At 48.2% G+C, this 14,919-nt stretch overlaps 1 protein-coding gene across 1 annotated transcript in view; it reads right to left on the reverse strand.

The window, feature by feature from the left end:
- Positions 1 to 13,977, reverse strand: part of LAMB1 (laminin subunit beta 1) — a gene marked incomplete at both ends in the record, with an annotated part of 43,892 nt that extends 29,915 nt beyond the window's left edge. Inside the window, 12 exons of the mRNA XM_080622815.1 lie at positions 1,486 to 1,565; positions 2,533 to 2,645; positions 3,056 to 3,235; positions 3,585 to 3,773; positions 3,952 to 4,072; positions 5,307 to 5,509; positions 6,932 to 6,995; positions 7,113 to 7,301; positions 9,240 to 9,313; positions 11,305 to 11,440; positions 13,621 to 13,790; positions 13,941 to 13,977. Of these exons, the coding sequence (XP_080478941.1) occupies positions 1,486 to 1,565; positions 2,533 to 2,645; positions 3,056 to 3,235; positions 3,585 to 3,773; positions 3,952 to 4,072; positions 5,307 to 5,509; positions 6,932 to 6,995; positions 7,113 to 7,301; positions 9,240 to 9,313; positions 11,305 to 11,440; positions 13,621 to 13,790; positions 13,941 to 13,977 (1,556 nt within the window). The remainder of the gene's footprint in view (positions 1 to 1,485; positions 1,566 to 2,532; positions 2,646 to 3,055; positions 3,236 to 3,584; positions 3,774 to 3,951; positions 4,073 to 5,306; positions 5,510 to 6,931; positions 6,996 to 7,112; positions 7,302 to 9,239; positions 9,314 to 11,304; positions 11,441 to 13,620; positions 13,791 to 13,940) is intronic.
- Positions 13,978 to 14,919: the final 942 nt, after the last annotated feature.

Here is a 14,919-nt window from a genome sequence, read left to right on the forward strand (position 1 = left end):
AGTAATTTTTAACTAAAACCATTTCTGAAATTACAGAAATTCACTTTCGGATTCCAGAAGTGCCCCAGGTGTCCCAGAAGGGGAGCTGGGAAGCTTCCCCTCTGAGGATGAGGATGGTTATAGCACAGAGAGGGGATGAATTTTGGGTGAGGTGCAGCTGTGCCAAGTGCTGCATCCCACACCCTGAACCAGAGCCAGGAGGCAGCAATTCAGCAGCTGAGAGGAGCCCTGGGTAGGGCAAAGCTCCCCCTTCCCACTTAGGTTAGAGAGTGAAGCTGGAGCTGAGCTTCGAGGCTCTCCTGCAGCTGGAGGAAAGCACAGCTGGCCCCTGCCCATGCCAGAACACTGCGTGTCCCCCTCCCCACGAGGTTTTGCAATCGCTGGGCTCAGTGCATGGGAAAGATGCCTTACTGAGTCATGCCCCAAACCTCTGGAGGTGCCTGTGTTGGGGCAGCTGTGCAGAGTAAGCGAGCATGGGGCAAGCACAGAGGAGTAACTAATCACCAACAACCACACCACTGTCTGCTAAGGAAGGGGTCATAATTCACTGAGCAGCAAGGGGAGAGACAGCCTTCAGGATGTTCCCACGGCACTCCCTGCAGCTGAAGGGGTGTCCACAGGAGTTACACTGGGACCAGTCCCAAACTGCCCTGGTGTGGTCTGGTGGGTTTCAGTGGGAAACAGTTCATCTACCTGCTTGGGAAACTTATGTGGCTGTGGACATTTCAAAGCATTTGTGAAAGGAAGGGCTGGGGGAACGAGAGTGAAGGAGCACACTGCTGCTCCTGAAAAACCTGGGGTCAGACGTGCATCTGAAGCAGAGAACTGCTGTGGTCAGAGGAGCAGGCTGGCTGCCCAGCACTCCTCTGACAAGGCATTTAAGCCAGCACTTTCCATGCTCCTACTGATGGATGCACCTTCAAAGCTACATTCTTCTCTGAAAAATCTCCACCTTCCCAATGGGCATTTCCAGCTCCACATCCCACCCCACACAGCACCCCTAGGGCAATGCAGCAGTACAGTGCTGCCAGTGTGCTGCCCTCAGCACTGCTAGACAGACAGACAGACTTGCCAAAGGGCCAGTTTGAGAGCAAACCAAGAACCAGGCCTATGTCACTGCCTGATTCCTGCTTTGATCCTGTGAGAGCAAAGCTTTGACATGGACCATACCCTGGGTTATGGCCAAGGCAAAGCTCAAACCATGGCTAGGTCCCACCCTGGCTGACCAAAGGTAAAGCTACATTAAAAAGTTTCACGTGTTCATCTGTACCAGTGGCACAAATGGAGGCTGCTCAGCATGGAGGGAGAAGAATCAGATGCCTCTGTCACCCCTTGCTGCAATCAAGACTTGCTACTTTCTGGAGCAAAAAGATGGTCCCAGACATCCTCCTCCAGAGCACATTGAGCCCTGGATGTTGTGGTTGCAAATGAAGTGGAACTCACTGGGGTGAATGATTACAAGACAGTAACCAGGCTGAGACTCACTTGTTGTTCAGCGCTCCTCCCTGGTCGCAGTCACAGGGCCGACATCCATCCATGTCATTGCTCAGGCCCCAGTGCTCAGGCTGCCAGAGGAAACATCACCGGCACTGTAATTGGTGCCGATTTAACCCCATCTACCCCAAAGGCACGTTTTAAAATACTCAGCATAAGCTACCCCAGACTGTCCCCAACCCATGAACCCTGCTCCCCTGGTTGTGGGTCTAACCTCATAACCACCAACACAGCTTCCCCACTAGCTCCCCTTCACCTTGTCAACCATCTCAAGGGCTTGAGAAGAAAACCCACATCTTTCCACCTAGCTTTAAAAGCAAGACTCAGGAGGACCCAAGTTCAGAGACCTCACTCCTACTGCACCATTTACACCACTTTGGGCTCCTGACCCATGAAGGGCTTGGATAATCACAGCCCAGCACATCACATCACAGCAAAGATCCATGTGTCGGGCAGTGGGACTTTGTTTAGGCCAATGCCCCTGCAGGGCTGCTACTCTGCAACTTGCTTGTTGGACAGGCAGCCTTGCTCAGCTTTTCCATGTAGTTCACTGTTAGATAAGACAGCCTGCCAGTGTTTATACAAACATCCAATTATCTGACAGTGTGTTCCTACAACACTCCAGAACACATAAACACTAAATGGAAATGTATGCACATGAAATAACCCCTGCCTCAAATAATGGCCTGTATAGAAAGTGATTTGGTTTTGCTAACACTGCTTCTCTGACCATTTCATCTTTCACCCCAGAGAGGGCTCCAGCAGATCTGCCCCAGATCCCTTGTTTTCATAGAGCAAGCACAACAGGAATCCTAATGTTTCCCTCCTTATAGACCCAGGAATTAATACGAATGCTTCTGTCTGCCTTGATGTGCCTCCCAGCTCCCCGTAACACTGCATGCGTCATGGCTTCTGACATTCCAAGGTGCCCGCTCACAGGCAGGCAGAGACAGCAGCCAGCACCTTACTCCATGCTTTCTGCACGCCAGCCTCCCTCACACCAGCATCTCCTCATTTATTTGATTATAAGCTACTTACCAGGCAGTCACTGCACTGCTTTCCTGTCACCAGGCGCTTACAATAGCAGTTTCCCGTCTCAGAATCACAAGGATTCCCCCCGGGGTGGGTACCCAGAGGATTACACGCACAAGCTAAATAGGGAAATACAAATAAGCAGGTCAAAACAGAGGTTTTGAATTACATTTTAGACAGTATCCAACTTAAATATTTACATTAAAGCTTCCCCTGAATTCCCCAGGACAGAGATTAATTGCACACTTTGCCCACCACCCATCCCACTAAAACTTCCCTGGCTTAGAGACTTATAACTGAAAACAAATTAGGAGGATTCTGCTATTTCCACCGAATACATTGGAAGGGAACTGAGTTTTAAGGGTGGGTGGACTCCAAGCTACGGCAAACCTACAGGAATGTTTTTGCCTTAGCAAGAACACAAAACAAAGGAATACAGAAACCCACCCCACAAACCAGCTTCTAGCAGCATTAACAGCTCCTCAAAGAGCTTTTGATCACACAGAAAGGAACATATGTTTTTACTTACACTGACAGCCTGCTGGGTCATCAGCACTCAGGCCATAGAAACCTTCTTTGCAGAGGTCACAACGCTCCCCTTCGACAAATAATTTACAGCGGCACTGTCCGGCGATGAGGCCGGTGGAGAAATCAGTGTAGCGGTCGCAGATGCCACCATTCTGGGAGCCAGCTGGGTCACAGTCGCAAGCTAAGAGGGAAGAATTGCGTGTGTTTTATTAACTGCTTCAAAAGGAAAGGCCAGGTCTCACACTAAATTATTTGAACTCAGCTGTGGTGTAGAGAGTGTATCATTCCTGCAAGTATTAGACATGGCAGGGGTTAAATAAGTAATGACCACGTAAACTTCAAGATTCTTGAATAGAAGATAAAACCCAGCCAGGCTTGCTCAAGACCTTCAAGACAACCTTTCCTTAAGGGTCTTTGTTCAGGAGCCAAAAGAAGGCCAGTAAATCCCGAATTCTCCAGGGAAAGCCCTGGGGTGAAGGCATGGTCAGGATTCCATGCCATTCCCACTCAAGGAGTGTGAATGCACTTACGCTCACAGACGTCAGGGTCCCTCAGATCTCTCTCCGGGTGCTGGAAGTAGAAGGGCTTGCACTGCTCGCAGTTGCGTCCTATGGTGTTGTGCTGGCAGTCATCACACACTCCCCCGCTGGTGTTCCCCGTTGTCATGTACACAGCCATGTCAAAGTGGCACTGGCTGGAGTGGCCATTGCAGTTACACTCTGTGACAAAGACAGAAAACAAAGTAAGAGTCTGGTCCTAGAGGAGATGCAAGTCCGCAGAAAAGACATGCCAGTGTCAGCTGAAGAACAGGCAGGACTTCATGTATTGTCGCAAGTTCCCAAGTAACAGCGTCTAATGCACACACCAGATTCAGCTCTGCATTTCACTCAAACTCACTTTTGCATGCGTTACTATTGCGGCCTTCCGCGGGTCGCCAGGGTAAGTCATGGTAGAAATCCAAGCACTGTTCACAGTTTAACCCTTTGGTATTGTGTCTGCACATGCAGTGCCCATGGACCTGTCATTGAAACAACAAAAAAAATATAGGTGGTTATAAAACGAGCAGGGAAAAAAACCCAACATGCTCTGAGTAATGTAAAATATAGCTAGTACTTAAAGGATATACTTTTGGAGACTTTAATACATGTCATTACATGTAGGGAGACATAAAGGGCCATAGAAGTGTCCTTTACCTGCGGAGGTAAGAACATCCTCATACAAATTTGTCCTTTCCTTACCAGAACTAATGCCTGAATAAATGCTTTCAGACATAAGGAGAGCACAGTTCCACCCCAATAATCACAAAAGCCTATTGGACCTAAAAGCTAGCTGTTTATTAGCTGTTAATTAGCTATTAACATGCATCTAGTTAGCAGTCACTAGCCCAGCAACTTCTTTCCAGCCCTACTTTGGTTCTCAAAGCAAAGATAACAGGCAGTTTGGATGTATTTTATCCACCAACCCCAGATTCTGCCTTCGACATCTACAGAACAAGCACTAAGCAGACCAACAGTGATTTTGTGACAGCTGCTGCCATAGACAACAGGGACTACCGGCACTGGAGCCATGATTTTAAGGGCAAAGCCAGTCTTGCTGCTGCTGGGGTGGAGGCACTCACCAAATCCAGGGCAATGGAGTATACCTGCTCACCGGCATCCTGCAGCCCCTGGGACAGCTCACACAACCTCCCTGTATGCCTTCACATTTTCACCCAGTTAATAACTCACTCATTAACAGGGGTGCTATTACTGCTTGTCAGGCAAAAATCATGGGGAAAACCAGAACCCAGAAGGGATGTGGCAGTTGGGCAGCAGTGGACAACTTGGGCAGCAGGATTTTCCTTCAGATCCTGCTGTTAATTAGGGCTACAGCCTCCACTTCTGCTGGTAACCAATACAAATGCAGGTCACGTATGATTCACAAAGGTGTTTTATTCTTTGATGCCTGTATTCCCTTCAATTTTAGGGTAACCGATTCAACCCCCACACTCATCTGGCCCCATACACTCCCTTTCTGCATTCCTGTCTTTTAATTTCATCATGTCTTTAATATAATTAGAAAAGGAATGTTAAAACAATTTTCACTAATCTGAGCTCTCTTGCTTGAGGAACACCAATAATGACAAAACGTTTGCTGAGGAGGAATAATTGTAACGCTGGAGAGTGAGGAGAAAGTATCATCTTTAAATTTGTGTTTAAATCAAAAGAGGCACAGACAGGCACAGCTTTATGCAGAAAAGTGTGAATATTTACCATTCCTTCCACTTCTTCGTTAAAGCCATTCACTGGCGCACACTCGCTGGCATGTCCATAGCAGAAGCAGTTCCCACGAACCACCATGTCATAGATGGCATAGTAGTACTTCTCTCTGATCTCCATCCTAGAGTCCAAGAGATTATCTCCCAGCGTGTGCAGTTTGGTGAATTTGACTCTCAGATTTGTGATCTTTAATAGATCTGCAGGGGACACACAAAAAACCCACAACAAACCTGGTTTAGAATCATTTACCAGGTACTACATTGAATGGGAGGAAGTGAGGAGTGACTTCCCAAGCACACTTCCTATGAGATTAGATCAGATTTAATCTCAATACTCGCATGCTACACATCACACTCCCAAATAAAAACAAAAACCAAACATTATTTTACTACAGATTAATCACTGTATAAGTGAGTTTGAGCTTAATTAAAAATACTACTCTATTATACATAAACAGACACAAATATAAATATCAAAGGTACACAACAGTACCACCAAAAAGACACTGGTTCTTTGGGGCTTTATATAATGCAAGATGGGCAAGGATCTGATACTAAGGAACTGCTGACAAGTGGACCAGGAGCTTTAAGAATTACAAGCCTTTTGGAAAAAGAATCTTAGTTCAAAACAAGACAGAAATAATTCTTCTTTCTTCTAAGCCCAACTTTCCTAAACATAATTAGTTACATTTTGTTGAAAGAAGCAACACCCCATCACTGGCCAAATACAAAGTAGTTCTCCAGGGATAATCCATGGGAAGACAGTATCACAGTAATTAATTCAGGCTACATGTTCACTTTGATATTATGAATCCTAATTTCTTATAGCCTTGAAACTAGGCTTAAGAAGCACTTCAAGCCCATGAAAGCAGAGTTTCTCCCTTAAAATGTCGGTTAAAAAACCCCCGAACATTCAACTGATACAACAACAGGCAGACACTGATCTATGGCAGATATTTTCTTCTGCTCCAGTTAGTTTTATTTTGAAGGACATGAACTGAAACTGAGAACACATATTAAACCAGAGGTCAAGTTTACGGCAAATCACTGCAGTTCCCTACTCAAGCCAAATGCCCCAAAGAGGTTTTTCTCTGAGCCATGCTCAGCAACAGATCCCTCTACCTTTGAACTGGTCCAGCCACACAGTGCTGCCAAGGCCAACTGTTCCAAACAGTTCTAACAAATGTTCTAACAAATAAAACATGACCCCCTTGACTTTAGCTAGAAATGTAAAATCATAGAATCATAGAATCATCGAAAATGATCCAAGTTCATTTGCAGTTCCTTTTCTTTGCTTTCTGAATACCGTAGAATTATGGAATCACGTTCCAAGGTTTCTCTCGGCAACTGCATGTATTTTGGGGAGAGGGTGTCTTTAATGAAAATAAATCCCTGATCAATTAAGAAAAAGACCAACTACAATGACGCATGTAAGAGAAATCACTTGAGATGGCAACACGCCATTATTTCACAGCATGTCATTGTCTGACATGAAAGAAGCCATACCACAAATGTATTCACATCATTTCAAAATTGTTACTGGGGTTAATACGTGGCTTTATTTGTGGTTTAAGTACAGAAATGCTTTCAAATGAGTCTGGAAGGCAACTGCATACATACTTTGAATCCTTGGACTGTATGGATCTTCAATTCGAAAAGCAGGATCTAAAACACGATATATTACCTGGAGGAAAAATGGTAAAATGAAAGATTCAGCTTTAAAAATAAGGGCATCTAAATTTGTATGGAAAAAGTCTACATAATAATTGTAATAGGGAAAAAACAACCCCAACCCTCTGACCTCTCCCTCCGTTGAAGGTTCAATGTCAGAGTATCGGGAATCACAAATGATATCATCCACTTTCTTCATGGGTCCAGTTGAAATCCCAGGAAATGAGCTCTCACAGTCATATGCAAAATACCTATACACTTGCCACGTTTTTCCAAAATCAGATGATCTTTCTATCAACATTGCAGCAGGACGGAATGTCTAACAGAAAGAAAACCAAAAGAGAATTTATTCAATTAATTATTACTTGCATTTACATGTGTTTTTAAGCATGAGCAATCCACATGCTTGGATTTTAATCTCTCTCCCTGCACTGACTATTTCCAATATTTGGAAATACTGGAATTGGTTTTCTGCTGATATCCCACTTTGTGCTCAGAGGCACATCTTTGAAATAACACATATCAAACCACAGACAACCCATCTTTCAAAAGACGGCACTCAGTGGCCAAACACTTAAATATGCTTACAATAAATAAGCAAACGTTGAAGTTTCTTGATTCCAAATCCTTTCTCAAAATTGGGGCTTTAGGGATTCAAAAGGACTTTTTCCACCTCTTCTGGAAAACAGCATAGCCTTCTTCCTTGCCTGATCTGCAAAGGACCTAATGGCCTTCTCTTCTGCCCTGGGGACCAGGAAGCCACTTTCAGTGCTTCCCCCTCCAGCTGACGCCCAGAAGCTCTTGCTGAGAAGTTATCTCTGCTGCTCAGAGAAGCCTTTGGATTGCTCACCTCTCTTTGTCTGACCACAGTACCTTTTGCATCCACCTCTGCCATCCATGCCAGCCATCATCTGTGCTGCATTAAGAAAACCTTCTTCTTTCAAGAATATTGAGAAGTTCAGCTTCATCTACTCTGCTGCATTAGACTCCCCCAGTCCCCAGAGACCCTCCTCCAGCTGGCCTTGCCTAGAGTCCAGCTGGCTGCATTCGATTCACACAGTTCACTGTCCTTATTACCTACATGTATTCAACTGCTGAACAACGAGCTAATGAGATTTAAAAAAGTAATCTTAATCTCTCTGACCGAAAAATCTCATGTTTCAACTTCTGCACTGCCTTTCACAAAGCAGATATTAACGTAACCCCTGGCTTGCACTTACCAAGAAATGCAAACAGTCTCTTCATTAGTTTTATGTATTCAGAGGAGGCCCTCTGAGAGCCAAGCATAAAAGCATTTGAGTTCACAGCTGGAAATAAGTTTTCTTTCTGCTTCCTGATTGAAAATATCACCCAACTTACAAATGGGCATCTCACCCAACAGAAAATGTAGCAACTGAGAGAGAGGTAAGGCAGCTCAAGTGTCTACCACACAGTCAACAAACCCTCATTACAATGACCTTTTTCCTGTAGTCTTCCTCCCAACAGCAGACCAAGCCCAGTAGCACAATGGCCACAGCACCTGCATCAGGTCAGGGGTCTCTCAGGGGCCCTTCGCTGCTGGGGTCCACCAGAAAGGACCACCTTCCACCTCAGGCACCACCCTGAGGCAAGGGAAGAAACTCAAGTCGATGCCAAAGGAAAGAACCAGCTCTCATAGAAAGCTGATAGGTAAGAATGAAGAGATTTATTTGTCTACATGCGAAGAGCAGGGATTTAGCCCTGCAGGAAGTGCAGCCTCTGAAACCTCAGCTGAAGGCTGCCACTAGTACTTGCCCTTGTGAGATTTAGGATATATAGGACACAATCTGCCATTCCAAGACATCTGTTTGTAAAGAAACAAAGACACTTTGTGTACAGATGTTTCTTCTTCCTGAAGACCTTGCCATTTGCCAAATGAAAAACAATACCATGGCCAATTTTTATGTTTTGCGCTTTTTTTAAAAAAGAAAAAAACCCTCACTACTATACGATTTAGCTAATGATCTTCTAGAACACAACCACCAGAAAGACACCTACACAAAGCTCAGCTTCAGTATAACTCTTTCTGCATCTCACTGGGGTTCAAACATAACGCAAGGCACAAGTCACAACTCGGCCTTCCTGTGCAACTTCAGCAGGAGCTAACGGTTGGGAGCTCTAAAAACATTAGGCAAACCAGCTCAAAGCCCAAATCCCCAATATCAAATAGATGTGAAGTACTACAAGACCTCTCATTTCCTTGTGTCTTAGGGTTCAGGGTAAGCTGTGGCTGCCTTACCTTGAAGGTCATAATGAGATGAGTGAAGTGAAACTCGGCCTCCAGGTTCAGTTGGATTGTCACGTTTTCCAGACCTGCAGGGGCAGAGAAAAGAAGCCATGCAGCATACAAGGACACCCGCCAGCCTCCACCTCTAGATTCTGCCAAAGCTCTTTGCTCCACTGGCACAGAGACCCTCTTTTTTGCTACTCGGTTCTGTTGTCAAAAAGGGGTTGTTAGTGAGTTACTGAGGTATGGGGGGGGACACCAAGGACCTGCAGAAGAGTATTGCACATGGGATCTTTATGCATCCTCTGCTACACTCAAAGCGTGAGCCTGCAGTGCCATCATTTCAGGCTGCATAACATGGCTAACATCACTAGAGGGAGGGTAAGGATGGGGACTGCTGTGGGCTAGATCCAGCCACCGAAGCACCCAGGGGCTGTTTCAACTGGGGATGCTGAGCATGGACCTGTGTGGTGACCCCCGACTATCCTCATACACTGAAGTCCACCTGGTACCAGCAGAGGCTTGAGCTTCTGCAGCCCTAACACTCTAAATATCACCGACAGCTGCTGGGGGCTGTTTTCCCCCTTTCTTCACTTGCTCTGGACTCTCCTGTCCATCCAGATGCAGGAACAGTTCCTTTACAACTGGGTTTGGAAATACCCCTAAAGCAAGTATCACAGCCCTACTTTGCACTCATGAGAGCTAGGAAACTGGTGAGAAGCAAAAGGTTTTCCAACCTCTGCTGTGTGACTACCTACAGTCAAGGACTCTACACAGAAGGGAAGAAAAACAGTTACAAACATTATTTTGTCATGTGAAAAGGCTTCTCAAAACAGCTGGATGCTCATTATGCTGTAGTTACAAATTAAAAAAGATAAATCAAGATACACAGAGAGGAGAAAGGGTAAGAAATGAAAATAATAAACCCACAAAGTGCTTCAATTTTTGACCAGCTGTAACATTATGTGGAGCATGGAGCAATGCTTCCTTGTGCTCTATGCCTGAATAGAAGAAAACATGAAACGGACAGAAAGAATCATTTGTTTTTTATTGTTGAAGGACATTTTCATGACCTTATGAGCTAAGAACTTTTCTGTGTGGATGCTGCCAAGCCTGTTGCAAAAAACATGAATTATCTGGAAAGCTAGAAGAGAGCTGCTGGAAACAAGAGGCTTGCTAGGCTCATCCAGCAATGGTTAAAAATGATTTAGTGAAAACCTTTCTTTATCAGCCTGCAGAAATGTTACAAATATTGCCATTTCTTTTCATATACAGCAAGACAGCTTCTGCCAATGCATTTGCAGAAATCCCATCCCATCCAGCTGGCTTTAAGGCTTCAGGGTAGGACTGCTGTTTGAGAAACCTCAGTGCCTTGTTTTGTGTATGAAGGCATGCCAAAGCATAACCATAAAAGTAAAAAGGGCAGAGGAAGGATTTAAAACAAAGCCACCAAACGAACACGCAATATGTTGGGTTTTGTTCTAACCAGCTGGCTTGTTTCTGGTCTTCATTTTACTGTCTGGCATACGGACACAGACATTCAGGGAGCCAGGAGAGAGGCCGTTTGCTGGGTGAGAGATACCCCCGGCTTTGTTCTGCCAGGGTAGGAGGGGAAAAGGGAGGCCCGCAGGCAGGACGGCAGTCCCAAACCTCCTCCTTCCCTCCACACCCTCGTCCAGCCCAGTGCCGGGGAAGCCCTGTGGTGCTCCCTTGGCAGCGCCGCCACGGGATATTTCTCCTGGAAAGCTGCTCCGCTCCCACTGCCCAAACACGAGGGAGATCTGGAGCCAGTGCGAGAAACTGTTCTCTTTAGGAATTCCTGCACAGTGGGCTCATTCCAGCACTCCCAGAGGGATGAGGGGGTTGCGGAGGGGGCTTTATTTTGGATTAAGGACTGCTCCAGGGCACACAAAAGCAGCCAGTTTGACTCAGTCCTCCTCGAACAGCATGATCCTTCCCAGGGCAGTAATCAGCAGGCCAGAGATAACAGCAAACCTGCAGGTACCCTTAAACAAAAGGAGGGGAAGCAGCTTCCAGCCCTGGAAATGGCTCCCGCATGGACAACCCCCCTCCATACCATTTTCTGACTGCCACCAGAGCTTCAGGCGATTGGGCGCGAATGTGGTGACAACATTTTCAATACGATGACTGTCAGGATTGAGAGTATCGTGGAAGGGATCCTCGGAGTCACATATGAAACATTTTTTGTCCTCCTGAAACAACAAAATAACCAGCATTACTGATTTTATCCGTGGGGCAATAGTTGTTTCCTGCAGATAAGAGTGTTTTCCGTCCATATCACATTCCACTCATTTTGCCTGCAGGAGTCATCAAAGGGGATTTTTGTTGAAAGGGTAAGTGTATTTACCTTTATGAATTAATGCAAATTGCCAAATGGAAAATATGCCCGGAATTCCACAAACTTCATTTTTAGGAGAAGTATTTTTCTACCAAAATTGCAGTTTCAGGAAATCTCTTCTAGCTCAAGAGATTCTCCAGCAGAAGTCAGAACCAAATGCAACATCTACAGAAAATTGCTGAGTTTCTGTACAAACACACGTGCAAAACTGCATCTTCAACAACTTGCATGAAATAACGTTGGCTTTTGGGAGCTAGCTTGGAAAAGTAAGCTCTTGGCATTAGGGATACCTCCAGTAAGCCTCAGTGATTTAGTGACTGCGCCTTTCCAGCACAGCGTTGATTTTACCCTGAATCCAGCTTGTCAAGCTGCTATCTAAACCTTGCATCTCCACCTGCCATTGCAACACTCAAGCTATGCACACAAACTCAGTTTGCATGCGTTACCAGGTATGCCCATAAAAAAAAACAGTTGGGTGAAAATCTGGCATGTGCTGCTTGGGAAAGCTGGATGCTCCTTCACCAGGAGGACAAAACCCTGTCATGACTATTACTACGAACAATGCTGGTTTAGCACTGTACTGGTGCCTAAACCCCCCCCCACTTTCCAATTTTGCAAGGCAAGATGCAAACCAAACCAGAAGGGAGGGTTCCTGCCCAAACCACCTCATGGTTTGGCAGAGGAGCACATCACATTGAAGTGAGGGAGCCCCCACACACCAGCAACTCATCACTGTCAGAAGCTGCATAGGCACCATTCCTCCAGTGGCTTTACGGAGACAAATGCGGCGCTTTATCAGCCAAGAATGTGAGGGCTGGCAGGTCTGCGCCACACAGGACTCCCACTTCACCATTTCCACCTCCTCCCAAGCCCCATGCTTCACCCCCCATTAGCTCCCAAAGACTCCTTCAGCAGAGAGCATGACAAGAACAGGGTCCTGGGAAAGATGCCCCCTTCTCCCCCACTCCAGGCCCCTCTGCCAGCACCACAGCCCCTGCCTCATGCCATGACTTGCTGCTTCTCCCACTAAAACGCAATCCTAGAAAGCCCAACCCTGCAAAGCACTCATCGCGCCCAAGGCCCGTGTTATCAAGAGGATACTTGGCACCTTCCTGCGATTTCAATACCACCTTACTATGCATAAATAATCAGGGACATCCCAAATGCTGAACTGGGGCTGTGAGGTCAGGAGTGAAGTTCTGAAGTGATGCTTTTTACTACAGCACTTCGGCAATTCAGAAAACAGAACAAAGCACCTTTGTTATTTTGTTCTACCAGAGATGCTCATGTTGTTAAAGTTAATCCTGACACAGCCCGAAAATGTCCCAGAGAAACTTAAGTCCAAGCACTAACTCTGCTAGACAGAGCAGCATAGTAAAACTGAAAGGGAAGGCGGGGTGGCGGGTGGAATTTGGTAACTTCAGGGTACAAATGGGCCAAGTGGTACAGCCCCTCAGACAGCACTCCTCCTGCTTCCCGTGGTTTTCCTTCCAAGTGCCAGAATCCGGCCCTATTGTCTCCACAGTAAATTCGGCCGGAGGTTATCCCTTGCTTTCAGTTCAACAGAGTTCCACTTATAACTGATACTTTATTCTTTCCAGAATCCCTTCTGTCTCTGAAATTTTTAAGTCTGGTGAGCTGCTTCTGGCTCAAAGAGTAACGAGTTTTGTGTTTTCCACCAGATGTGCAAGACAAGCTTATTTGCATCCCTTCGCTTGGAAACCTTAGAAATGTAATTACATTACGGTAATAGTGGCCAAAACATTACCCGGGTCCTACAGACCACTCTCAATCAGGAAGCCGTCTAGACGGCTCCGAGCAACTCTGGAAATAAAACTAATTGAACTTCCCGCGGCACATTCCTCCTCGTTAACCTCGGTAAGGGACGGGGGGCAGAAGTCGAAAGCCGCGAGGGGCTCCCTGGACCCGGGCTGCTTTGGCGGGGCGCGGGGCTCCCCACAGGCACGGTGCTCGCCCCGCTCCAGCCCCGCAGCCGAACGCAGTGCCCCGGCGCGCGGTCCCGCCCGGGCTCACCTGGAGGTGGCTGACGATGCAGTAGGGCTCGGGCTGGCGGAGGCCGCAGGTGGAGGAGGCGGACAGGCGGGCGGCGCGGCCGATGAGCAGGTCGCCGGTGGCGGGGTAGCAGCTGCCCTCGGCGCAGCCGTAGCTGTACTCGGGCTCCTGCGCGGCCGCGGAGCACAGCGCTGTGCGCCCGCGGAGAGAAGAGAGGGGTGAGAAAGAGAAGCGGGAGCGCGGTCAGGCAGGGAGCCCGAGCCGCCCCGGCAGGCGCTGCAGGGGCTCGCCCAGCACGCCGTGCCCCGACAGCAGCGGGAGCGGAGAGGGTCGGGAGTTACCAAGGCAGCAGCAGAGGTACAGGAGGAGGCGGCCCATGGCAAGGCAGCAGGCACCGACGGGACGGGACGCTGCGGGACGGGGCTTCTCCTCCACACTGCCGCCGAACGCCGCTGCTCCTGCACGCAGGCGCTGCAGCTCCCCACCGCTCCCGGAGAGCGGCTTCGCACCGCCGGCGCCCCCCGGCCCTCCTCCTCCTCCGCCCCCTGCGGCCCCGCCCGCCCCGGCCCCCCGCCCCGCCGCAGCGCCGGGCCCGCCGTAGGGAGCGGGTAGGCGGCTGCCGTCGAGGAAGCGTAGCCCAGCCGCTGGAGCAGGCTGGGAGAGAGGGTCGCCCGCCCTGCTGCGCTGGGGAGCTCCGAGGGGCGAGCAGGGGAACTCCTGCTCACCACCACTATTACAGATTGCGCCCTCCTCGCTGCTTCCCGGGTTTGGGAGCTGGCTCTGGGCAGGGTACAGCAATCGGAGGGGTGGAGGGATATCACCGGTGGGGCGACCCCTCTCTGCTTCTGCCTGTGGGGAAACTGCGGAAATGGGGGTTTTGACCCAATCCTGACTTCTGCTGGTGGGGCTGGGCATCTGGGAGGGAGAGAGGGAAAGAGGGATGGATGGGTGGATGGATGGATGGATGGTTGGATGGATGGATTGAGCAAGCATACCCATGTGGCAAGGCCCAGAACCCAGCAAAGGGCCAGAGGGTTGGCAGCTGTTGTTTGTGATGCTCAGTGGCCCTGAATTTCCTGGTGATGTGGTGCCAACAGAGGTGGCTCCTAGTGCCATTCCTGGAACATACATGGCTGGGTCTGTCGCTGGCAGGGCCGTTGAGTCAGGGTCAGCCTCTTCCAGGCTGTTTCTCTTTGTCTGGGAGCATGCAGTGCTACTGCCTTCCCAGGGGTGCTGGGGTGGCTGCAAGGGGTCCATGGCCATGCTGGAGCTGCTGGAGCTGAACCCACTTCAGTTCCCTGGGCTGTGCCAGAGACACGA

The sequence above is a fragment of the Psittacula echo genome (genome assembly GCF_963264785.1).
Source record: "Psittacula echo genome assembly, chromosome: 1".
NCBI lineage: Eukaryota > Metazoa > Chordata > Aves > Psittaciformes > Psittacidae > Psittacula > Psittacula echo.